Raw genomic sequence first — 27,744 nt, 5'->3', positions numbered from 1 at the left:
CGTTGGGATTACAAAGCAGCCTCCTGTTTTTAATCTTACTCCATTCTAATATTTTCAACATAATAGAAGAATGATCCTGAATCATAAACTGGGTCATGTTATCTCTTTCCTGTAACTCTTCAATGGTTTTCTATTGCAGATTAAAAAAACTTTTTAAAAAGTATTTATCTTGTCTTTTGAGGTTCTGCATAATCTGGCTCCTGCCTTTTTCCCATTTCATCTTCTGCTATTCTCTGCGTGTCATTTTATATTAGTCACACTAATCATTTAACTCTTTTTAATATGTTGATCTGTTTCTTCCCTCAGAATCTGTGCAATTCATTCACTTTAGAGATATTTATTGAGAATTCACTGTGTACAAGGCACTGTTCTGGGCCTAGGAATATAAGAATTTCCAAAACTGATATAAATACTTGGTCTCTTAGAACTTGTATACTTTTGGGGGGAAACATAATAGAGAGTTAAAGTAAGTAAAATATGAAATACGTTAGATGGTGATTTTAAAGATAGATATTAGAAAATACTCTGGAGAAAAAAAGATGTGGTGTGGACATTTTAAAGGGTGATAGGAAGGCCTTTACTGAAACGGTGACTTAAAGAACTGAAGAAGGAAGCCATGGAGATAGCAGGGGAAGGAGTGTTCCAGACAAAGGGGAAAAATAGTATGAAAGCTTTGAGGCAGGTACATGCCTGGCACATTTTAAGAGAACAATAATGCCAGTATGGTTGGATTGGAATGAGTGAAGGGGCTATTAGGAGAAAATGAGGTTAAAGAGTTAATGCAGGGCCAGATCATGTAAGACTTTGGAGGTCATTGCAATGACTTTCTTTTTTTTTTTTTTTTGAATTTTATTTTATTTTGTCAATATACAATATAGTTGATTATTGTGGCCAATTACCAAAACCTCCCTCCCTCCTGACTCTCCCCACTCCCTGCCAACAATGTCCTTTCTGTTTGCTTGTCGAATCAACATCAAGGAATTGTAATTGTTGTGTCTTCTCCCCCCATCACCCCCCCACCGGTTCTTTGTGTCTTAATTTATTTATTTTTAGCTCTCACAAATAAGTGAGAACATGTGATATTTCTCTTTCTGTGCCTGACTTGATTCACTTAATATAATTCTCTCTAGGTCCATCCATGTTGTTGCAAATGGCAGTATTTCATTCTTTTCTATAGCACAGTGGTATTTCATTGTGTAGATATACCGTTTTTCTAAATCCACTCATCCGATGATGGAAATTTGGGCTGGTTCCAACTCTTAGCTATTGTAAAGAGTGCTGTGATGAACACTGGAGAACAGGTATACCCTTCAACTTGATGATTTCCATTCCTCTTTATGGTGAAATATTAGGTTGTTCTCTTCCCATCTTTCCATTCTTCTGAGGTGAGCATTTAATGCAATAAATTTCCCCCTTAATACTGCTTTTGCAGTATCCCACAGGTTTTGGTATGATGTATCATTGTTTTCATTAGTTTTAATAAATTTTTTGATTTCCTCTTTGATTTCTTCTTGGACCCATATGTCATTATGTAGAATGCTGTTTAATTTCCATGTGTTTGTATAGTTTGCAGAATTTAGTGTTTTATTGATTTCTAATTTTAATCCATTGTGGTCTAAGCAAATTAATGGGATAATTCCAATTTTTTTGAATTTGTTGAGACTTGATTTGTGACCTAACATCTGATCTATCCTGGAGAATGATCCATGTGCTGATGAGAAGAATGAATATTCTGAGGTTGTTAGATGGAATGTTCTGTAGATATCTGTGAAGTCCAGTTGGTCTAGAGTTTTGTTTAGATCTTGTGTTTCTCTGCTAATTCTTTGCCTAGATGATCTGTCCAATATTGACAGTGGAGTGTTCAGGTCCCCTGCTATTATGGTATTAGTGTCTATGTCCTTCTTTAGGTCTAATGGAGTTTGCTTTCTAAATCTGTCTGCTCCGACATTGTGTGCATATATATTTATGATTGTTATGTCTTCTTGACGGATCAATCCTTTTATCATTATGTAATGGCCCTCATTATCTCTTTTTATGTTTTTTGGTTTAAAGTCTATTTTATCAGATACAAGAATAGCTACTGTTCTACCATGTTTACTATGCCATATGTGAAACCTATGATTTAACCACAAAAGGGCCTCTCTGTGTGTATAAATATGACCTCTTGTTAGTAAGATGTTCAGGTAAGGCAATTTTCCTTTCATTGGGGTTCATACTGAAACTTTCAAAATTTTTTGCGTGGCTTTCATTTGATTAGGACTTTTTTGTGAAATATTTACTTGGAATTAGTGTGCAATATGTGGTCACGGAGTCACTTTTTGGGGGGTGTTTAGCTCTTAATCACAGATTGAATGGTAAACTGAGCCTCAGTGACAATATCCTTTAGCCAGCTGAACTGACAGATTGAGTTAGGCAGATACTTAGTAGTTCTAATAAACAAGGGCCTCTTTTTTCTAATTAATGAGTCTTTATCTTTCCTCACATTATCGGTATATGAAGATAGATTGTGATAGAAAGTAAAGCACTTATTCTTCACTGCCCTGTTTAGGGTCAAACTAACTCACATGTAAGTAATATATAAAGAGTAACTAATAGTCTGAAAAAAGAAAAAATTAGGGAATTGGGTAGGTCTTTTTGTCTTGTATTTTCTACGTGTAATCAGGAGCTGGGCTGGAATACATGCTTTGTTTGTGAATGAGGAATGTGTCTTAAGGTATGTTTTCAGAATTTTAAAACTTAAAAAAAAAACTCTTACTCAATATTTCTGAGGACCTTCTTCCCGTATTTTCTTAGCACACATATATTATCTCAAGCTCCCTGGTTTTTATCTCTAATTCTGACTTCTCTTCTGAGTTCCAGGCCTATATGTGCAACTGTCTATTCTTAATCTCCACTTGCTATTTCTTGTAAGCGTCCCCAGTTTTTTGGGAGAGAATTTCTACAACTATATTCTCCCCTGTCATATACTCCTCCATTTTTTCCCATCTGAGTAAATATCAGCTGCATTTAGTTACTTGCTTACACAAGTCACCCATTACCCATTTTTTCCCCTTACGTACCACACTTAGTGTCCATCATCAAGTTTTGTTTATTTTGCCTCCAAATATGTCTGTTATCAATACTGTTTTTTATTATCTCAACGATTACAACTATAGTCCAAAACACCTGAAATAATCTCTTATCTGGTCTTATTTTTTCCCCATAGATATTTCCTTCTTCTTACACGTAATAGCCAGAGTTGTCATTCTAAAACATTAGTTTATGCAGATCATGCGTAAAACCATCTAGTGTCTTTCTGTTTCTCTTAGGTTAAGCCTACAATCTGTAGCACCATCCACAATTCTCTGTAATATGGCCCCTGCCTACTTCTCTCACGTCATATTAAGCACTGTTCTTTTACCTTATTCTGTAGTTCCTGTACTCTTTCGTTTATCCTAACTTCTGCTCATCTTTCAGATTTCCCTTAAGTATCACTTTTCCACAGAAGCTTTTGTTTCTAATCCTCTACCTCACCAACCTACACATAGTAGGTGCTCAGTAAATAATTGTTCAGTAAATGAATGCTAATTACAGTCTACACATTCTTTTTCATTTTTCTCTTTTCTTCGTTGAGAGTGGAAGGCTTGTTCACTATGGAAACAAAACAGATATGTGTGAGAAAGGCCATGACAGAACAATTTTCAGCCTATTACTGGCAAGAGTGATAAATTATAGTGATATTTCAAATTACCATGATTGGTGTCTTTCAAATTAAATACTTAGTTCTTTAATCCAAAAAGTGCTGATGTGCTTGAAAATGAAGGAATAGGCAGTTTGAATTATGAAATACAGGTTGGTACACTTTACATTAAAAAGTTGAAAGGAGTTTTATGGGCTATATTCTTTGAGTTTCTTTCTGGTGTGTAAGGGTAACCTGATTTTGTAACATTGTGTTACAAAGTTATTTTAGGAACCTGGAGTCAGAAAACATGTTCATATTCTAGGCTCCACAATTTTTTTGTTGGAGAATATTGGAAAAAATTCGATGAACCTTTCTGAGTCTTAATTTTGCTTCTGTAAAAGTATATAATTAAACTTTAATCAAAGGTTTATTGTGGAGGTAAAATTATATAATGTGGGTTAAAACACATTATAAACTATATTAGTGCTTATTATCGTTGTCATTGTGACTACTATTGTAGAATTAAAAAGTTTAAAGGTCATGAATAGCCAAGGAAGAATCTTCATTTGAGAAATTTAACCTTTACTAAAGGAAAGGGATACTATTGTCATTTATTTGTTTGCTTTTTGTTAATGCATTTCTGTTATAAAATGCCAGCTGGCTTAAAATACAGGTAGAAAATGTATTTCCTTGTTAGAACTATTTTTTCTTTTGTTGGTGATTTTCTCTGAAATTGAATTTTCTAATATTTTATTTTCTAAAATATGTTTTATTGTAAAGCCATTCAAAGATGAAATACTTGAGATAGTGTTTGTGAGATCATAATAAGTAGCATCTGATTAACAGTATTTTTTACTTGATCTTAAACTATTAGAGATAACAATATAAATAAATTGAAACTTCAGGCAATTTACTGGTTCTACTATTCATTGATAACATTTTGTTTGTTTAAGAAGAATGATTCATTAAGTCCTTTTATTTAAGTCACGGAAACCATTTCAGCTGACTTTATAACATGAGAATAATTGCAGACCGTATACTTATCTCATTATTTCTTCCATCAAAGCATGAAGAAGTGAATTATTGAAAAGATAAAAATAAATTTGTTTGCTTTCTGTCAGAGTTCATATCCACAGCCAACCTTGATAGAAGACCAGAATGATTTAGACAGGTTTTCTTTGGAGATTCATAACATATGCTTGCTGGACAGAATTGAGTTATCTCTGCTCTGGAGAATAAGTTATTGTAGCAGGAGCTGACAAAGATGAAGATAACTGAGGGAAATTCAATTACCTTTTAGTGTTTTCTTTCTAATAGGATTCTTAATGTGAAAAAGATCCTTAGATGATGTGCCTCTGTTACTTGTGAGATTTGCCTTGATACCTGCTTCCAGAATACCGTGAACTTTCAGTTCCAGGCCCTCATTGAGTATAAAATAGGCAGCTTACTATTAAGGGTCGTTTTGATTGAAAAGTCATGTTTTTTAAATATCATTGGTAATTTCTATAAACATTGACTGCACTCTTTGTTTTTCTTTAACAAAGTGTGTATTATTTTGAATGAGGTTACTATTTAATATGCTGGGAATTTTTTTTTTCTCCCTCTCAAATGACCTTTCTGGAAGTATGTTGTAGGTTCTTGGTGTTGATATATTTATGCTTCTGTTTAATTGTCATCTGCTATGGCTTTGGCAACCTTGTCTAAATGTTGTTAGAATTCTCAAGCTTCCATTTTCACTCTCGCTTTTTTTCATTCTGCTAGACTTTTTGCTAGAATGGTGTCTTTGCTTTTTCACCTCCTTCTACTTTTCAGTGTCTTGCAATCTGGCTTCCTCTCCCTTTCATCTTCTGTCTTAGGACAAGTGAACTATAATTGCTATCTTGAATATCACTAATGATCTGCTAATTATACTATCTAGTGGTTGTTTTTCATTCTTCATATTTCTTGATCTGTACAGTTTTTGACATTGATAACAAACCCTTCTGTTTTGAAATTCTTTTTTTGTATGATTCTCTTACCTGGTGTTTTTCTTATTAGTTGTTTTTTTAAAAAAATTTCTCATGGTTCTCCTTCTATTTTTTTTGTCCTATTACATTTCTTATTCTTTTTATCAGTAGAATAGGTCTTTCAGAAGAAAACCAACTTGTATTTTTAACTTCTGTGTCCTGTTTTAACAATCTCAGATGATGTCAGCACTATCTAAAACCTTTATATAAGGACATTAAATATTTAAAATTTCATTTTATATATTTAACTTCTTCTATAGGTAATTTACAATAAAAAATTAACAGAAGACAGAGTAGAAAAATCCCCTTATAACCCGCTCCAGGTTGCCTTCCTCCTCATTGCTCTTACAGGAATGCATTGTTAATTTCTTTTTTATGAATCCTTTCAGGGTTTCTTTATGAACATACACTCAAATAGGAATGTGTATTCCTATTCCTCTTTATTTATATGAATGCTATCATATTATAAATAATGTTCTATATCTTGTTTTTAAAATCTTAATAGTATATTTTGATGATCTTTTATACTTTCATTAGTAAAGTATGCATGTCTGTTTCCTCAAAGAGTGTGTTATCAAACTTTTGGACTTTTGTCACTCTCATAGGTTATATATGGTAGTGTGTAGTTTTAACTTACGTGTCTGGTTTTTATGAGTGAAGCTGATTATCTTTGAGCCTTTTATATTTCCCATTCTGAGAGCATATTCTTTGCAAATTCCATTGGATTGCTTTTCTTATGGATTGTGTAGAATCTCTATATAAATTAAGGAATCAATCATATATTTTGATATATGTTACAAAATTTTTACCACTTTGCTTGTTGAGTTAGTTATGGTATTTTTTTTTAACCAAGATTTAATGTATATTTATTCTTAACACATGGAACATATAGTATAAAGATTTCATAGTGAATAAGTGATATTCATTAAGCCAAAAAGGAAAAAAAGGAATTTACATCAAGCTTTAGCTATATTGTTGAAATACAAAGTTATGGTGTTTTTGTTGTTGTTGTCCTGCATAAGTTTTTAAAAAACTTTTTATTGAATGTATGAATGTTTTCTTTCATGGCCTCTAAATATTTAGTAGGCAGTTAGAAGTCTTCTGCACATATACATTATAAAGGAATTCCCTGCTTATTTCTTCTAGTATTTCTGTAGTTTTATCATTTTACATTTAAATATTTACTTTATTTGGAATTTATCTTAGTATAAACTGTTATGAATCAAACTTATTTTATATTTCTACCTAGTTTTCCCTACACCTCTACTGCATGGTCCAAAATTTTCCTCATCGATTTGAGATGCTACTGTTATCATATACTAAATGCCTATATATTTTGGGATCTATTTCCAGATGTTCTGTTTTTCCTTAGTCTGTATGTGACTTCATATTACTGAAGTCAGACTGTTTTAATTTTTAACCTTATGTTTTTTAATACTACTAGGGCTGTGCTCCTTCTGCTTATTGCCCTTTTTAATTCTTTTTCAGAATTGCTATAGCTTATCCTATTTGTCTAACATTAGATTCAGCCTGTCTGGTTCAAAAAGGAGTGTTTTAATTCTTTTGGGCTGTTTGGGAATGCAATCATATAATCTTTAGGTATTGATAGTTTTACTTCCTTCTTTCCAACTTTTATTCTTCTGATTGCTTTTTCGTACCTTATTGAATTGGCTTATATATTAGTGTAATGTTAAAAAATAGTAGTGGGTACTTTTTCTTGTTCCTGACTTTAGTAGACATGCTTCAGTATTTATCCACTAAATATGATGAGATAAGTATAGTTTGAGCTGAGATAAATATAGTTATTATTTTAATGAAGTATTCATTCAGTTCTGTCTTGTGGATTTTTTTTTTTTAATGAAGAGTGTTGCTGAATTTTTTCATCTTTAAGTGGAGCAGGGGAGTTGACAGTGTACTTTTCATGTTAGATATGTCAGTATTATGTTTATAAGTTTTGGCCATTTTTTTTTTCTTTAATGTGCTGCCAGATTCTGTCTGCTAATGTATTATTTGTGTTTTTTGCATTCTGTTCATAAGTTACATTGGGTTGTGGTTGTTTTTAACATTCCATGCATTCTTAGACATTTGACAGATTTTGGCATCAGTATTAAACTTACCTCATGGAAAGAATTATAATATTTGTGTTCTTTTTTTATGCTCAAGAACAAGGTAGGTAGTATTGGAATTATCTGCTTTTTAAAGGGTTGGTGGAATTTACCTTTGATGTAATTGACTGTAGTGCAGATCTCACCTTCAATTTCACTTTTCCAGAAATCTGCTATATTTCTCTACCTACGTGTCTTCCTAGTCCCTTCTTTGTCTAAAATTTAAATTCATCATTTTCCTTTCTAAGCCATTTATTAGTTTCATTAATTGAGGCAAAATAATATGAAGTAGGGAAATGTACTCTTTATTTTACATGGCTATAAATCCTGCTAAAAATTAGGAGATTCTGGTACAGTTGAAGAAGGAAGATTTGGGAGAATAACTCAAAGTCTGTGCTATAATCTCCCTTCATTTTTCTATTTTTAAGTTTCTGTCAAATTTTCATTTATTTAATGCATGATACATCACTTCATATTAATTTGTCTTGTGTTTCTCCCATGTAACCAAGAATATTGCAATTATTACATTACTCTGCTTCAGCAAGCCATTTTCACAGTGTAGACTCAGTTATACATATTAAGTCAATACTGAAATCTTAGTCTATGAAAATAACTCAGTCATACTATGAAGGAAAAGTTTTGCCATTATTATGGTAAAAATAATCAACTGAATATGATAATTTTTGTGGGTTGGCTGATGACATTTTTATATGATAGTCCAATCTAATAGTTATCAATTCATTACAAGTTATACTCTTTCATTTTAAATAATCATAAAAATTTGTAAATTCATTTTTTGTGTGTGCTGTTTCCTGGACTTGATTTGGTTATAATTGTGTAAGAGCTGTAAGTGTATGAAATGCTTTTACATATCTATAATCCAGATGTCCCAAAATCTATTTTTATTGGTTTATTTAGATTATTATATAAAAACACAAAATTCTTTTAAAAATAGAATTCAAGTACCTCCTAGAAGGTTAACTTGGCATATCCTGACTTAAGAAAAATTTGGTTTAGATGAGTGGCTCTTTTTTTTTCATTCAGTAATTTTTAAGCTGAAGAATATTTGTGGCAAATAAAAAAGAAAAGAAAAAAAAGAAAAATGTAACAGTAAAGAATAGTGTAAAATAAAATGAAAATATTCTCCAGTGTTATTGACCCACCAAGATAATGTTGCCTCTCAGATAATGTTTTGGCACAAAACATTTCATTCTTTTTATTATAAATGCACACTATATGTATATTTGTATGTATATATATTTCATATCTATAAAAGTAGGATTATATTATGTAAAATATTCTCTTTACCTTATATTTTGAGTTAATAGTTCTTTTTTGTTTGTGAACTCTTTTGAGACTCTGGCCTTGAGAAATTCACACAAATATAACCATAAAATTTTACATGTAGTTTTCAGAGGTTTATGTATTCTGGCTTGAGAGTCTCTTATGTCAGGGTCTGTGTGGTTTGCACGCATCACCTTTCTTATTATAGTTGTAGGAGAAGTAGTTAGAGTCTGACCTCCTTCCACTGTCATTTCTTTTGTTACAGATATTAAATTTTCAAATTCTGGATTATATTATTATTCTTGGATACCTAGTGAAAGTTACTTGTATCCATTAAAAATGTTTTGAAATTATTGGTGTCTGCTCAGGGATAAAAGCCCTACATATTGACTCCTATGTAACAGGATCTGTCTTGTATTTTAATTTCAACAGCTATTGTGGGCTTGGAACATAGAAACTCTCAATAAAGCATTGCTGAATGAATGAAGGTATCAATAGTAGAAGATATAATATAGGATCAGTTACGGTCTCCATATCCAGCTATCCTAAATCTGAGAATTCAGTTTTTTCATGTGAGATTCTATATTATTTAAAATTAAGAAAATGTTTTGTTCAAAATTACCTTCCATTTATATCCTCATAGAGGCAGAAAGTAAGAAAAGTAGAAATCATTATTTTCTTTTGCATTGCTTGGTAGATTGCCACTGTTTATCTTAGCAAGTATTAAATGATGTATAAAGGCAGAGAATTTAAATCTTTAAGAAAATTATTTGCTGAACTTATAATTTGATGGTTGAAATATGGACTTTGTATAATACTTAAATTTTCCAAAGGTTAAGAGTTGCGTTTTGATATGATGAGAAACCCTCTAAATACCCTACAATCTACTTTCTCTTTTACCGAACAGGTTTTTATTTTGTAGCTTTTATTTTGTAAGACTTAAAAGCATCAATTTAAAATATTTATTTACATGTGATTTGTAAAATTGTTGTTGTAGTCTGTAGTGTATGATAGAAAACACAGATTTGAGATTTAAGAGAACTGGGATTCAGTCTTTGTTATGCCACTAACTAACTATGTAGTGTTAGATAGGACACTTAATTTCTCTATACTATGGGGGTCGTTAAAGGTCATTAGTATAGCTCAAATCTGGAGTTTATAATATAAGTCTAGTATAAAACATAGGCAGTAAAATAGCAGTAATAGTTATTTGAGACTCACGTATGTAATTATCTTGATATTTTCTTTTCATTCACTTTTGTAGATTATTGAAACCAAACCAACCTTGAACGTATGTTTATTTACTTTGTTCTTTTCTACTGACTTTATATGTTTATTCCTATGTGCACGTGTAATTGGTAGAATACAAAATATGTCTTGAGCTATGTAAAGATTTGTTGAATGACAATCTTTTTTTCCCCCCCTTATTTTATTATTTTCATTACTGAATTGTATTCTCCATCTTCTCTTTTATTTAGTGGTTAAAATACAGTGCAAACTAAATCTTATAAAGTCAACTTTTAATTAGAAAAAAGTGCAAAGTATTTTTTTCATTATTTATATAGCAGTTTTAGTTTTACAGAGAAATTTTTTTCTTCATTGTTCTTCATCTTTTTATTTTCTCCTTTCTTTTTTTTTTTTTTTTCTTTTTTTCTCTAGTTGGCTATCTCATATTAAAAACCTTAAGTGAGAGTGGTCAGTATCAGTGATACTTTTTTAAGTTAAGATGATATTCTTTTCCCCATGATTGTTCTACACCCCTTTGTCTTGCCATATTCCTTTGTTGATGTACACTTTGTGTTGATCACTTTCCTCATTTAGTGAATAGATGATTGATTAATAGATTTTGAGTCAACATAGCTTGATAGCAAAGCATCAGAATGCCAGTTCTCATCCCAGCTTTGGTATCTGCTACCATTGTGGTTTTGGACACCTTACTTAAATTCCTTATTTATATTTCTCCATTTGTTGGGCAGGAACAGTGAAATGCTAAGCTTGGCAGTATTTGCTTGCATATATATTTAAATTATATCTTGTCTATTTTCTGTCATTGTTATTTTCTTCACCTTAGATAAAAATGATATTGAAAAATAAGCATGAAAGAGGTAATATACTAGCATAACTAACTATAAGTGTCTTAGTCCTTTTGAATGCCCAAATCACTATAGTTTGAGCACTCAGCCAGTGAGACCACAGAAAACTCTGCTGTAGTTTAGCATAGCTCTGATTTTCCTGTTAGAAAACCTTGTGTACTAATCTTGGTTCTGTCATTTAGTAAATGATGTGAGCTAAGGCATCATTGCCTCATCTTTAAATAAGGATAATAATGATGCTTACCTGAAGTTACCTTGTGAGGAATAAGTGGGATTTAATAAATGTAATAGACCCATTATTGCGAGTGGATATTGTGTTTAATAGCAGAGCTATTTTTTTCTATTCTAAATAATCTCTGGGAATATCCAGCAAATGCTTATATATCCCATAGTTAGTCTGGGACTCTTACCTTTGCCATAAGGCCTCTATCCAGAGCTCCGGAAGATACCTCCTACTGTAATAAAAGTGGCTTTTCCAAGCAGTAGCTGTTTTTTCTTTATTCCGTTGTCCAGAGTATGGACATAGACTTCTCCTTTTCTCTTTTGTAGGCCTAGCAATGAGAGAAAAGCATCACAGTGTAAAGAAGGAAAATAAAATTTATGGTGAATACCGCATCTTCTAGAATTCATAGGTCATGCTCCTGTACAGGAGGTTTTCTCTTGACCCTTGCTCTGTCTCTTTCCAGCTCTTGTTTGTTTATTTGCCATGTTGCAGGGCCTAGTTCGTCTCCCCTACAGTGAGAGCTCCTTTGACCCTTTTCCTTCTGGAGTCCAGGCCCACCTATTTTCAGTCTTAGAGAAGAATATTGGTTTTTCCTCAGTACAAAGTCAGCCTTTTCTCCTGCCTCAGGCTGATTGGCAATGGTTCTATCAAATTCCTTTAGGGAAATTTCCACTCAAATTTGCCATTTATGTTCTGATTCCATAGACTTGGATTGTGCAATCATAATATTTCTCAGTTCATTTCCAAAGTTTGATAATTCAGTCAGGAATGCACTATTTTTAGAGATTCATTCAGTGTATGTTTTTACCCTGTTTCACTCTCTACTTAGGCTTTTTGAAAATGGCCCGATTAAAAGATGGGGCTCACAACATTTTCTACTCTTAGTCTTTTGTGGACAACTTTTGCATAGATCATATACACACCTGTACAGGGCACATATATATAAACACATATATAAAAAAATCACAGTTTTTAGAGCTGTTTATGAAAATAAAGGAGCTATCATTGGTGGGGCAAAGGAAAACCACTTAAAGGTGAACTGGTGAGTCTTCCTTTGTTTGAAAATTTTTAAGTGATGCTACTCCAGCATCAGAAAACAGCTATATTACTGGGTACTACATTAAAACTGGGAAGCTAGAAAAAGCAAAGGGTTTATAACATTAGTAAAATTGACTTCATACTTATGGGCATTGTGGATCAAATTAAGTCCAAACTGAAAAATATTCTTTTCATTATCTTCTCAGTATATTCAAATACTACAAAATCTATTCTTGAGAGAAAATCAGACTTCTCAGTGCTGTCACAAATCTCCTCCAAGAAAAGGTCTGAATATATTCCTCATAGATATACAGGCCTCTGTTTAAGTTTTCAATTTATAGTATCTCCTGGTTATCTTAACAGTTGACCAGATCATGTATTAGTATAAAAATTGCCTTTTCTTAATGAATTTTAAAGTAAAGATAGACAAGAAACTAAGCGAATTAAAAATCTTCATAGTGTATTTTATATAACACTTTTTTTTATCACTTAGGATTTGCACATATGGAGTTAGAACATTGGCTACTGTTGTTTAATAAAATAAAAGTAAGCACTGAATACGAGGGTACTTCAAAAAGTTCATGGAAAAATAAAATTAAAAGATAATACAAATTTTTCCATGAACTTTTTGAAGACCACTTATTTAAGGTCAGGTATTTTATAGTGCAAAGTTTTATTTTACAAAGCAAGATTTTTATCATAGAAAGCAAGTTGGTAGTACATGAGTTGATAAAAATAGTTTCCTTCTATTTGTCTTGTATCTGTTCTACTTAAGTGTGATCTGCTGACTCAAACTACTTCTTAGTCATCCACAAAGAAGTGAATACAGAAATTATTTAGAATCTTTTATAGCTTGAATATCTGGCAAAGTCAGATTGTTTCCAAAAAGCATCAGTCCTCAGTGTTGTAAAAAACAAAAACTGGTCCTTCAATACAGAAAGTTTAAGAAACAGTACCTAAAAGCCAGTTCACATTCAGATGTGTTGTTTTCAAATGGTCTATGTTAGCAATACATTTGAATAAGAATTAAAGAAGCTATAGCAGTGTACTATATTCACCTGAGAAATATGAATTTAGTTAATATTTTATGTGTTAAATGGCTTATATAAATAAACCTTTGAGGAATAATTTCTTTATGAAGGAAATGTGTTAGGTACCCAAGAAAAATATAAACATGTATCAGGATATTTAAAAAGAGAGGGCTGAGGTAATTACAAGTCTTATTGTGTTATTCCTATTTTTGCTTTTTTAAAAAGTTATTTGAGTGTGCTGTCTTTTTTTTTTTTTTTTTTTGCTTTATTATGCCTTTTTTTTTTTTTTTTTTTCTTTTTTCTAAAGTCCTTTTTTCTTGGTGAACAGTTACTTCGTCTTCAATTTCTCTGTGAAATACTCCTTGGTTCTAAATAGTTCCTTCTTTTTCTCTCCTCCCAACCATACTGTGTATACCTCTCTGAGCAGTCATCTCATATTGTAATTATTTTATTCAGCTGCATTGAGATGCCAGAAGAAAGGGACTGTTATGTCTTTTGGTAATGTCACAACTAAGCCTGCAATAAATGTTAGGTATTACTGCTGTTTGCCTGGCAGTGTTCAAATCATTTCATGTCTCTATTCTTATTGATCCTCCTGTAAACCATATCACATTACCTCCTTTTCTTGTATGAGGAAACTAAGGCACGGGGTTTTAAATAGCTTGCCTGAGCATGAACATGTTAAGAGTCAAGATTTAAACTCAAGTCAGCTGGCTCTAGAGTTTGTTCTCTTAACTACAGTGTTATATGATTTAATTAATCACGTTTTTCTTTCTGGCTTCTATGTTTGTTCTTTTTTTTTTTTTTTTTTGTGAAGTTTATTGGGAGCCAAATGCAAGGATTGACCTGGGAAACACCATCTGACAGAGTTGAAGTGCTCCTCATGCTTGTTCTTGAGTTATTTTAATGAAACTTAAGTATAAAATTTGTAGTAGTAAATATATTTAATCATTTAGGTAAGAAACTTTACTAAACAAGTAAAAGACCCTAGTTTTGTATGCTTTAAAAAATTCTGGTTAGGTAGATATGTTGAGTTAAAAAATAATAGTTTAAGAAATTAAAGCTTTTTAATTTTATTTGTGTATGCATCATAATTGTATATACAATCTTATGTGAAGATATATTTCTGTCTCATATTATGATCTGAAAAATATAATTATCGGGTTTAAACTTATTCATTGTTTAAATTCTGTGTTAATTTTATTGAACTCAGATACTAGCCACATTTTACTTGATTTATTAAACAGGTATGATGCGTGCAGGCATTGTTGAAGTATTCACCATGTCTTTTTGGAAGGTGTTTAGGTATTTACCTAAGAATTTTGTGGTGTTGTTGTTAATAATCCTAATGAAGTAATGAAATAATAACATAATACAGGAACCGATAAAGGGCCGTGAAAGACGAGAACATTGTATAATATTGAATATACTAATTATCTTGAAAAAGAAATTTTGCAGATTTGGAAACTTAAGGAAAAAAAATGTAATGCACTGTGTGGATTTGACACACAATTGGAAACTGCTTCTTAGTGTTGGCTTGTTTTTTCAAATATTATATAAAACCATTATAAAACAAGTTTTTTTAGTTATCAAAAATAAAGATTATCAAAAAATTAAAAGATTAGAGCCTATATTAATCTTCAAATCATTTAAAAATGTTTGAGAATTGCAGTTTGTAGAGATAAGAACCCAATACATTGTATCCAATCCATTAAAACAAGAAGAAATGGAAAAGATACTTTGATAAGTGTTCTGCCTGTTTTAACCTTGAATGCTATTATGTGGGGAGAAATGGGGGGGGTGTGGTAGGGGTACTGCTGCCTATATCTGTTTCATTGGCTTAGGCTTTTTCATGCTGAGAGAAATCAATACTTTGAGGCGTTGCATGACAGGAATCACTTCAGAATTAAAGGTGGCTGTAACACATTGTCATTGGTTGACTTCTGTTTGCCACTGCGGTTTTCAAGCTTCCATTTTTCTAAGTCTTTTTCAGGAATCTTCTTCAGGTTTCTGTAGATGACGTTTTATTTATTTATTTATTTTTGAGATCAGACTTTAAGTCTGAGGTGCTCAAGTACAGAGACCTCCAAAAGTGAAATACTGAGAAACTTCTTCATTTGTTGTCCATTAGATGATTTCCTTTTTAAATGCTTTCCAGTGAGAAAAAGTAATTTATACCGTAAGTGATTTTGAGACAAATTGAGAAGTAGTACACTTAAAAGTGTTTGGTAGAAGCTATGTTTAGATAACTAAAAATGTAATATTCTGTGTGCAGCCATGTAAAAGAAAGAAGGTAGAACTATATGTCCTGACATAGAATGATGTATAGTTTGATTCTATTTTTATAGGAATGACATCTTACTCTAAACAGTGACTGCCTCTGTAGAACCACTGGCCAAAAGGGAGGAAGGAGAAGAAAAAACTTTCTTTTTATTTCATATGTCATTACTCTTTGATTTGCTCTTAAAAATAAATGTTTCTTTTAAAAATCTTTAAAATAAGTTTTAAATACAAAGCTTTTGAAACAAATACAGTTAAATTGTTTAATTAACATTAAACATTACTAAATTAGGAGAAAGGCTTATATAATTTTGAGATTTTAGCCTTGAAAATTTTAAGTGTATTTTTATTTCACAATAATATACAAACTTAAGGAAAATTTGCTTTATGACCTGTTTGTCATAACATATATTATCCTGAAAACTTAAATCTAGAAACGTTGGGCATTTAAAATCATTCACTTATCTCTTTTTCTTCATACTGAAAAGAAGAGTTTGTGAGAAGCCCTCTGCTTTTCCAATCGTGACCCCTTTCTGCCTCATTAAGATAACCACTGTTCTGAATTTTATGGAATGACATACTTGTTTTTGTTTTTCTTTCAGCATTTAAGTCTGTTTCTTTTAGCATAATTTCTCTACCAATTTTTGACCTTTATATAAATAGAATCATAAAGTATATGTTTTGTTGTGGCATTTTTAGTTAAACATTATGTTTGTGCAATTTATTTATTTTCTTACATTTTCCTGTTTTGTTTTCACTGCTGTATAGTGAATTATTCCATTAATTATTCCATAGATAGTAGACCATTAGTTTTTCATGATCTCTTCAACTGTTTGATGGGCACTTGGGCTGTTTTCAGTGTTTAGCTATTGTGATTAGTGCTGCTTCGAACATTTTACATGTCATTTGGTGTATGTGCTCATGCAATTCTGTAGGATGACATTACTTGACTGCAAAATCTTCATATTTTCAGTTTTAATAGATGTTGCCACACTATCTTGCAGAAATGGGCACCACTCCCAGCATCAGTGGATAGCCACTTCTGTTTCTCCACATTGTCAACAACTGATCAGTGATTTTTTTTTTTTGGCAACTTGGAAGTTGTGTTTTTACTTTGGATTTTTTTTTTTAAACAAATGAAGCTGTTTGTCTATTCTTCTACTTGTTATGTATTATCTATGTTTTACTTCTGTAAAACATCTGTTCCTCTCTTTCCCAGTTTTTTTATTGGTTATCTGTCTTTTCCTTATTGATTTATAGAAGGTATTTACCTACTTGGTATATGTGCTCATTTTTTGCTGAACTGTTTTCTAAAATATTCCTAAAAATTCCTCTCCATATACTCATATCCAACTCCAGACAACTACTGATCTGATTTCTATTATAGATAGTTTTGCCTGTTATATAATTTCATATAAATGGAATTATACAGTAGGTACTCTTAGTGTATGGATTCTTTTGGTCAACATAAAGTTTTGGATATTTGTCCATGTTGTTGAATGTATTACTAGTTTTTTTTTATTGGTGAGTAGTATTACTTTGTTTCTCCATTTATCTATAGGCAGATAATGGGTTGTTTCCAGGGTTTGGCTCTTATGACTAAAAGCACTATGGGCATTTTTGTACATGTTATTTTTGTGGAAATATGTTCTTATTCATTTTGGAGAAATACCCAGAAGTGGAATTCCTAGATGCTATTGTAAGTATATGTTTAAGCTTACAAGAAACTACCAAACTATTTTCTAAAGTAGTTGTAGATTTTATACTCCAATCAGGGAGGTAGGTGTGAGAATTCTAGTTGTTCTGCATGCTTGTCAGTACTTGGTATTATCAGTCTTTGTAATTTCAGCCCTTCTAGTGGGTATATAGTGATAGCTTACTATGATTTTTAGTTGCATTTTCTGCTTACTTACGTCTTTTCATGTGCTTATTAGCCATTTGTATATTGTGAAGTGTTCTTTTCAAATACTTTGCACAATATTTTAAATTGGGTTGTTTGTGTTACTGAGTTGTGAAAATTCTTTATATATCCTACAAAGAAGTCACTTGTCAGTTTTATGCAAGATGAATATTTTTTCCCAATTTGTAACTTATTTTCATTTTATAAATAGTATCATTAAAGAGCAGGTGTTATAAGTTTTGATGAAAGTCTAATTTATCAATTTTTTTACAATTGTGATTTTCTTTTGTGGTTTCTTTTATGGTGTCCAATAGGAACACTGGCTATCTGAAGGTCATTAAGAACTACTGCTATGTTTTCTTCTGGGAATGTTATAGTTTTAACTTTCATATCTGTCATTGTTCTGTTTTTGAATTAAACACTTTTTGTATGATATGAAGTGAAAAACAAGATTCTTTTTTTTTCACATGGACAGTGAGATATTTCAGTACCAGTTGTGAAAGGATATTCTTACTTCCTCAATAACCTTGAATTCTAGTTTTACAGTACAGTTAAAATAGTGTGAAGTCCTACAACTTTGTTTTTCTCTTATAAAATTGTTTTGCTATTATTGTTCTTTTCTGTTTTCAAATACGTTTTAGAATCAGTTGATCAATATCCATAAAAACTCCTGCTAAAATCTTGATTAATATTGTGTTGAATATATAAAATTAATTTGAGGAGAGTAGACATTTTTACAATATTGAGTTTTTAAATCTATAAACATTGTGTATTTCTTCATTTCTCTTAGCAATGTATTTTAGTCCGTTTGTGTTGCTTCTAGCAGAATACCTGAAACTGGGTAATTTACAGAAAATGAAATTTATTTCTTAAGGTTTTGGAGGCTGGGAAGTCCACAGTCAATTGGGCCCCAGGAGTTGCATCTGGTAAGGGCCTTCCTCTGGGTAGGAATTCTTCACAGGGTTCTGTGGTGACCAGGGTATCACATGGCAAGAATGGCCTGAGCAGGAGAATTAACCTTCTCACTTATGCTCCTTTTAAAGCTGTCAGAACCTCGCCCATGACAACCCATTAACCCATCAACCCGTTACTTCATGAATGGATCAGTTCATTCATGAGGGCATTTTCTTCTAGATCTAATCAGCTCTTAAAGGCCCCCCCTTCTACCACCACATTGGGGTTAAGTTTCAACGTGAGCTTGGAGGACATTCAAACTACCACACAATGTTTAGTAGTTTTATATTGTATAGATCTGTAAAAATTTTAATATATAGATAAGTATTTCATGCCTTTAATGCTGTTGTAAATGGTATTATTTATTTTCATTTTCCAGTTGGTTATTGCTAGTATGTAGAAATACACTTGATTTTAGTATGTTAACCTTGTATACAAGAAACTTGTTAAACCCACTTATAAATTCTAGTAGTTTTCCTAGAATTCTTAGGATTTTTTACATACATGAATAGATCATTGAAAAATGGAAACTGTATTACCTCTTCTTTTCCAGACTGTCTGCTTTTTATTTCTTATTTTTGCCTCATTGAACTGGTTAGGACTCCATTACAGTATTGAATGGAAGTCCTGAGAGAGCACATATTTATTTTGTCCACATTTTAGTTGGATGGTTTTTTATCGATGTTCTTCTTATGGTTAAGGAATTTTCCTTCTATTCCTAGTTTGTAGAGTGTTTTTATTATGACAGGGTGTTGAATGTTGTAAAATGCTTTTCTTAAAAAAAAAAAACAAACAATTGAGATATGTTTTTCTCCTTTTTCCTATTACATGGTAAATATACTTACTGATTTTCAAATATTAAGTCAACCTTGTATTCCATGGATCCTGATGTATAATCCATTTTTTTATATAGTTAAAAGCTAGTATTTTGTTAAGGATCTTACACAAAATCTTATAATTTGTCTGTTACACAAATTGTGTTGGTTTTTAGTTTTCTGTTCCTGTAATGTAAAATTGGTTGTAATGTGTGACTTAGCCTATATCATCTGAATGAATTTAAGATTGGTATTATTTCTTCCTTAAATGTTTGGTACAATTTACCAATATAGCCATTTAGGCCTGAGATATATTTGTGGTAAGGTTTTAATTCAGTTCATTTATTTAGTAGATATAAATCTATTCATATTTTTAGTAGTTTGTATCTTTCAAGGATTTTATACATTTTATCTAAGTTATTGAATTAAGTGGCATAAAATTGTTCATAATGTTTCCATATATCTTTTAATTTCTGTAGGATATGTAGTGAAGTGTCCCTCATTTAATTTATGATATTGGTAATATGTTTCTTTTTTATTCTTGAACATTCTCGCTAGATATTTGTTAATTTTGTTAATACTGTCAGAGAACCAGCTGATGGTTTTTATTGGTATTCCTATATGATTTTTCTTTTTTTAATTGATTTTTAAATTTAAATCTTTACTATGTCTTTTTTCTCCTGCTCATTTGTGGTTTTGTTTGCTCTTTAGTGGAAGTTTAAGTCATTGATTTTAGTTAGAAACTCAAATCATTGTTTTCAGCATTCTCTTCTTTTGTAGTACGGTATTTAAAGCTATAAATTTTCCTTTAAATGCTGTTTTAAGAGCAAAACGACAACCTACAGAGTGGGAGAAAATTTTTGCAAACTATGCATCTGACAAAGTATTAATATCCATAATATACAAGGAACTCAAACAATTATATAGTAAAATAACAAAGAAACCAATTAAAAAATGGGCAAAGGAGCTGACTAGACATTTTTCAAAGGAAGACATACAAATGGCCAACAGGTACATGAAAAAATGCTCAACATCACTAGTCATCAGGGAAATGCAAATTAAAACTACATTGAGATACCACCTCACCCTGGTTAGACTAACTCTAATCAAAAAGACAGTGAGTAATAAATGCTGGTGAGGGTGTGGGGAGAAAGGAACACTCCTACACTGTTGGTGGGACTGTAAATTAGTACAACCACTATGGAAAACAGTGTGGAGGTTTCTCAAACAACTACAGATAGGTCTTCCATATGATTCAGCAATCCCACTTCTGGGTATATGCCCAGAGGAATGGAAATCATCATGTCGAATGGATACCTGCACTCCCATGTTCATCACCGTTCTGTTTACAATGCCAAGACATGGAACCAACCTAAATGTCCATCGATGAATGATTGTATAAGGAAAATGTGGTATATGTACACCATGGAATACTACTCTGCCATGAAAAAGAATGAAATATTCCCATTTGCAACAACATGGATAAGCCTGGAGAAACTTATGTTGAGTGAAAAAAAGCAAAGTACAGAGGGATAAATACTGCATGTACTCACTCATATGTGGGAGCTAAGAGAGGAAGAAGGAAGGAAAGAAAGACCACAGTAGTGTGTTGGACTTGCAGAGGGAGAGAACATTATAAGGGCTACAAAGTGGAATGGGGGGTAAGGGGGGAGGGGGAGGGAAGTTGGGGATTATTGGGTGGGGGACATGGGTACAATTGCAATTTGTGGTAGTGGGTATACAGCCAGTATGAATTTGACCCCCACATCATGGGCACGAGGGGTGACAATCAGCTTTGTATCTTATGAATATTCATAACCAATTTAAAAAAATACCGTTTTAGCTGATTGCACAATTTTTTCCAATTATCCTGTGACTTCATCTTTAATCTGTAAGTTACTCAGACATGAATTGTTTAATTTCCAATTAATTTGAAAATTTTAGATGGTTTTACTCTATGTATTCAGTCAAAGAATCAAAAGGGTATCTATATTTCCAGATCTCTTCCTCTGCATAACTTCCTTGTATCTAATAGTTTGTTCATAAAATCCTAGCCATCACCTTCTCAATGGAAATTTTAAAAAAATCTATAAGAAAAATATATTTTTTTGTCCTTACAGTCTTGGGAAGTAGCTTACAATCTGTGTGTGTTTGTAATATAGGATGCATAGGCAGGTGTGATGAAAGATAGTGTCCCACATAGTTGAATTATAGGTCACAAGTTCTAGCTAGTAAAATATGGTCCTAGTTTTCCAATATTTTAGACAGTTATGCTCTTTTTTGGGAGTGGAGTATATAAATATATCTGTGGTATAGCAACATAAATCCTTGTGGAAATATTTCTGGGACTTTTAATAAGAGGCCAATTAGAAAATTATTTTGAGAGCTGAGCTGTGAACTAATAAAGATCTGTTGTAATAGCAGTGATCAGACTGATTAAGAAGAGGTTTTGCTAAAATGGAATGAATGGGATGTGAAGTGAGGAAAGTCAAGAAGTCACAGAGAAGAGTGAATAGAAAAATTTGCCCTCTCAAGTGTAATAGCATGTTTCGGGTGAAGATGATATGTTTATTTTTTTGTATTTTTAATTTTTATGTGCTTATTGGACAAGTAGAGATTATCCTGCAGATAGAATTGTGGGTTCAGGGTTTAGGAAAAACAGCCGGATCAGATATGAAAATGTGAAAGCTAGGCCTAAATTGATGACAGTAAATTATATGGGAGTAGATGATATTGCCAAGGGATATTTGACAAAGCCCTGGGGAAATGCCAACATTTTATAATAAGGAATTATAAAGGAAAAAACCTGAAAACCAACAAGGGTGGTTGGATCGATGACAGGAGGAAACCAGAGGAATTACTTAATTTTTAGTTCACTCCTGTCTGAACTTTCATCAAAAGGACAACTGGGAAAGTTAGGTAGAGCCATGACATCTGGAAGGAAAGATTGAATATAGTATTGTCTCTATTCATTTATATTTAACGAGCCAAAGCAGTCACTTGGTTACAAATGGCCATTCTGAATTGTTTTTCTCTTCAGCGATTACTTTATCCTTTTACTGCAAGTAACTGAGTTTCTTTTAAGAAGGAAGTTTATCTTATATTTAGTTTATTAATTGTACAGTAATAAATCTTAGGTTTCTTTAGCAAGTGAATTGTTAGTTCCCAAGATGCTTATTTCTTTTCTTTTTGGATTCAGACATTTTTTTGGTCAGGTTGTGATGTTATATTACCTAGTTTAATCTGATGCTTAAAATAGGAAAACAGAAAAGTTGATTGAAGTATAAGAAATTCTGCCTAACATAAAGTTGAATGCAAGTTTTAGATCTGACCCTTTGTTTTATTGATAAATGGCATTTTTTTGGTAGGGTCTCTTGCGGTACCCCATTCAACCTCCAAACACAAGCACACACACATATACAAATATGTGTACCACTGATAAGTAGCGTGTATTTGATTTTGAAGCAAATGTTCCTCATGTGTACTTGACTTTGAATGATATGTCATACATAGAATTTATTATTGTTTTTTAGTAAGAATATCTTCAATTTATATCGTGAAGATATTTTACGAAATAGATAAAAGTTCATCATATTTTTACAAAACATTCTTGTTTGGTTTCTTTTTATCATGTTTTAAGGTCAAATGTGACTTTAATGTTCCACAAAGAGACAGAGATTGATAATCGGGAAAGAATAGCCCTTTAATGTGATTTATATCTATAGATTTTATGTCAGATATGAAAAGTTGCTGTTCAAATTGTAAAGGAGGATCCATTAAAGAACACTTTAAACCATTTTACTATTTAGCTTACCTTGAGCTCTTGTTTTTATAATTATGCCTTTCCAAGCAAACTTTAATAGCTTGTCAAATATTTATAAAACATAACTTGATAAAGTTATATTATCCTAATAGTAACAAAATAGAAATAATAGGTTATACAATAATGTCTTTTTGGTACTTTTAGTACTATTTAATGTGAAGGTATGGTGTTTCAGGGGAGTAAAGAAACCAATTTTTAATTTTTTAAATTCTAAGAATAATTTGAATTTTCTCCTATCAGGTGAAGTTAGACAAGGGCAGATCATGGATATAGTAGAGAATGTTGAAAGTATAAAATTCCTCAAATATTTCCCATTTTGTACTATTCATTTCAGTGTGTAGTTGGGCTAAGAATAAAGTAACCTATAGGATGCTTCCTCACTCTTGAATAATATCTCTGAAAATATCACATATTTGTTGACATTTTTGTTACAGTGGAATGATTCTCTAATGATTCACTTGAACTACTGTCCCTTCAGATGTTTTAAAATCGTTTTCTTTCTTTTGTTTGCTCAAGTAATATAACAAACAACTTTCCTGTGGTTTGTTTGGCTCAATCTGTTTTTTTAAATATAGTATATGACATTTGCTTTTAATTTCTTGTAAATTAACTTAGTTCCTAATATGACTTATTTTCCTCACATCAATATTTAAATTAAATAAATAGTTTGCCTTGACCGGTGTATGTCTCTCAGAGATGGTACTCAAGTACTCTTGAGTAACTTCTCAGTGGTTGCCCATAATCTTCTAATTGACAAATTCTTAAAGCTAACATAATCCCCTCAGTTTGCAGATAAGGACATTTAGACCTAAAAATGTAAATGAGTTAGTTGCCCAGAACTGGCAGGAGATATAAGCAAGGGTGATACTGTAATCTGGTTTTTGTTTTGCTTCACAGTCCTATGTTTATTCATATAAACACACTATGATTCTTAGTGACTTTTTTCTATCCTGATTCTGCATTCCAGATTTTCTTCAATCTGTTACTTTTTCTACCTGTGTTTTATTCTTGGGGTCAGACTGTGTTGCTTCTCCCTGGAATTGATCTATGTTTTTCTGCCTTGCCTTTGCTTTAAAGGTTCTCTTTACTCCCACCCAAGAATAACTTATCTTCTCAAAGTCCCCTATTATTAAATTCAACCTCTGATCCCTATAGCATAGTGTTTGCACACGCTAAGAGATATTTGATTCCTTGTGCATGTACATATACACCATATCTGTTGGGTTGCTTTTGGTGTAAGGAACAGAAAACCCAATTTATACTGGCACTAAATTAACAGGAATTTTTTGGCTCTTATAAAAAAAATCTAAAAAAAAGTCTCATAGGAAGTATAAAAGTAGGCTGGTCTTTAGGATTTGATTGATCCTAAAGTTCATGATTCCATCTGTTTCTCATAGTTCTGCTCTCTTTGGGTTTTGGCTTTGTCTTCTTGCCAGCTTCCTTTATGGTACAGAGAAAGCTTCCAACTTACAAGGAGTTATGTATTTCCTCCTTTACACCCTGAGGGGAAAGAGAGTACTATCCTACAGAACCCGGAACTTTCTGCGTAATGCACCAGTTACATCAAGTGCCCTTCTCTAGCCAGTTTGTCAGTGTGTGTGTGACTTTTACTTTGATTGGTTTAGGACAGTTAGGACCCTCCTTTGTCATTGGGGCAGTGGTGAGTGTAGTTTGTGGCAACAATTTATCCAAACTTGTATGTGGTAGGAGAGGCAGACAACCACAATGTGTATCACATATATAAACCAGTATATTTGTTCTAGCATCATATTTGTTACTTAGCAAGCGTTGTGTGTATATATGTATGTAGATATTTGTGAACTTACATTTGGAAGTTAAGGAGAAAAGTCCAATAGACCCTTTGAATGGAATAAAAAATCAAGTTTACATCAGTCTTTATGTTTTCTTATTTTAAGCAATTAATTAACTGTAGCATCATAAACATGACACCGCAAGTTTCTGAATTCCAAAGAAAAGAAATAAGCATTTTGAAAACTAGTAATTGTATTTTATCTGATTATTGCTAAAGAATCCTAGACTTTTTGGCAAATTTGATGATATCTAAGACAGTACTTTTCAAACTTTAATGCATGTATAAATCATCTGGGGAATCTTATTAAAATCCAGATACTGATGTAGTAGGTTTGGAGTGGGACCTGAGATTTGCCGTTTTTAATAAACTCCCAGCTGATTCCAGTGCTGCTGATCGATCTATTTTGCATAGTTAGGATTTAAAAGACCAAACATTTTCTAAAGGTGTTGAGAACTAGCTCAGTTTACTTTTTTGTAAGCTACTTTTGTTTCTCGTTTGGACTGCTGCAGTGGCTTGGTAACTTGTTTCCCCACTTCACTTCTCTTGTCCCATTAAAATCCATTCTCTAAATAGCAGCTATAGTGATCATTTTAATATGTAAATTGATCACATCACTTTATGCTTAAAACCTTCCACCCTTGTTGCATCACATTAGAATAAAATACAGGAAATGATGTAGGCCTTGTCTACCTCTCGGAACTCATTTCATACCATTCTTCTTCTTATCCACTATGTTTCATGTCTTTTGTAACTTCACGTCATGCTGTTTGTAATGCTGGGCCACTGCATCTTATGTGACTGGTTTCTCATTGTTCAGGTCTCTGCTTAAATGTTAACCACTTCTGAGTGTATCTTATGATTGACTTCAGAGAAATAATTCCTTGGGGATTGTTGTACTGAGACAGCAGATCACTAAATCTCAGTCAATTAGGTTAATGAGGGATATAAAAATAGCTTTAAAATTTTCGCTGGTGTGATTCATGCTAAAGATTATTTCACAGTGCATTTTAAAGTTTTAAAAAATATTATTACAGTATTAATAAATGTTTCTTTTTTATTTCCTATCCAAGTCACTGTGTGCCCAGTATTCTGCAGACAAACGGGAAGATGAGAAGATGTGTGATCATTTGATAAGAGCAGCTAAATATCGAGATCATGTGACAGCAACTCAGCTAATCCAGAAAATTATCAACATTCTCACAGACAAGCATGGAGCCTGGGGAAATTCTGCAGTGAGGTAAAGGGATACCTTTAGGATTTGGCCACTGATTTTCTTAGATGGCCTAGGTTCAGATAAAAGGCTTTGGATATGATCAAGGCCAGATGAAGGAACAGAGTGATTTTTTGTATTTTATCATCTACTTTGAATTTAAAGCAAAAAGGAAGGAGAAAATCCATATGAGTACAGCTATGAATCTTTGTAGCTATCTCAATTCCCTCAATTACTTCTAAATATTCTTTGAAGAATACTTGCTTATATCTATTTATTCATTTGAAGTGAATTGTTAAGGGAAGCAGTTAATGTAAACTATTTTATTAGCTACACTTATAGACAAATTTATACAAATACAATATTTTTAAACACTGTTCTCTATTTTACACTTTTGAGTTTTTAGCATAAATTTGAAAACATAGTAAAATGTGCTGTTTTCTTGAATTAGGTTGCAAATTGCAGGACTGTGATGGTTAAATGCCTTCTTTAAAATTTTATTCAATGTATCTACCTCCTTTTAAAATAACCAAAATGAACATGCTATTTTTGATTCTACTTTCTAGAAACAAAATAAATTACCTTTTAGGACTGAGGACCTTAGACAATTGTAAAATTTATTCTCCATGGAATATTTTATGCTATATGTCTTAGAAATTTTGACTCTTTTAAATAATGCTAATGGAACAAGTTTTATATTTTCCCATTAGAAAAAATTATGTTTTAATTTATTTCTACATAACTTTTTCTAGAAGAAACCAAAATAGGAAAATAGTAAATTACTTGTTCAAGGATACTTCAAAAAGTTTGTGGAAAAATAGAATTGAAAGATAACATGAATCTTTCCATGAACTTTTTGAAGACCCCTTGTATATTATGTGTGATTTTTGCTTCCACTGGTGTTATAATCAATGTATGCATCTAGCAAACATCAAAATCTAGTTTTAGAAATTTTCCAGGGGAAAAAAATAATTTTAATTTTTTAAAAAGTAAAGTTTAAAAAATTTGAGTTGAAAACTTCTTGTAATAGGATGTTTTTGTTTTGAGTACAAGTATTCACTAATATAGAATTAGGTATATCTCACGATGTTTATTACAAAGAGTATCTACATATAATGAATTACACTTCTCGATATGTAATATTTGGTGTTCAGAGAAAGAAATGCAGATCAAGGACTTGAGAGCAAAAGGATGGAATGAAGACAGATATCATGCTTGCTTGTTTGTTTGTTTGTTTTAATCATATTCCAGATGATCTCAGGTGTAATAGTTGGTCATGGAAATGATATGTATTCCTGGGTCAGTGATCTCTGGTTCCTTACCTTGCACTATCTAAAAGCCCGTGGTTGTGCGTGTGTGCGTGTGTGTAGTTGGGGGTAGGGAGGAGTGTTGTATTGAGGGTTTTAGAGTTTCAAGGTGCTTTAATGTTACAGATTTGATGTCATTTTGACATCAGGTACTGAATAAATTAGGATATTGCTTTCATGGATAGTGCCTTGCACTACATG

The 27,744-nt window shown here is 32.0% G+C and overlaps 1 protein-coding gene across 6 annotated transcripts in view; it reads left to right on the top strand.

Moving 5' to 3' along the window:
* Window positions 1–27,744, top strand: part of LRBA (LPS responsive beige-like anchor protein) — a 754,439-nt gene that overhangs the window by 302,927 nt on the left and 423,768 nt on the right. For all 6 annotated transcript variants that reach the window (XM_063108839.1, XM_063108840.1, XM_063108844.1 and 3 more), the window contains exon 37: window positions 26,097–26,263. In XM_063108839.1, coding sequence (XP_062964909.1) covers window positions 26,097–26,263 — 167 coding nt within the window. The remainder of the gene's footprint in view (window positions 1–26,096; window positions 26,264–27,744) is intronic.

This window comes from Cynocephalus volans, chromosome 9, assembly GCF_027409185.1.
Source record: "Cynocephalus volans isolate mCynVol1 chromosome 9, mCynVol1.pri, whole genome shotgun sequence".
In the NCBI taxonomy this organism is placed as follows: domain Eukaryota; kingdom Metazoa; phylum Chordata; class Mammalia; order Dermoptera; family Cynocephalidae; genus Cynocephalus; species Cynocephalus volans.
The sequence above is the reverse complement of the archived record's forward strand: the minus strand, read 5'-3'. Positions and strand labels throughout refer to the sequence as shown.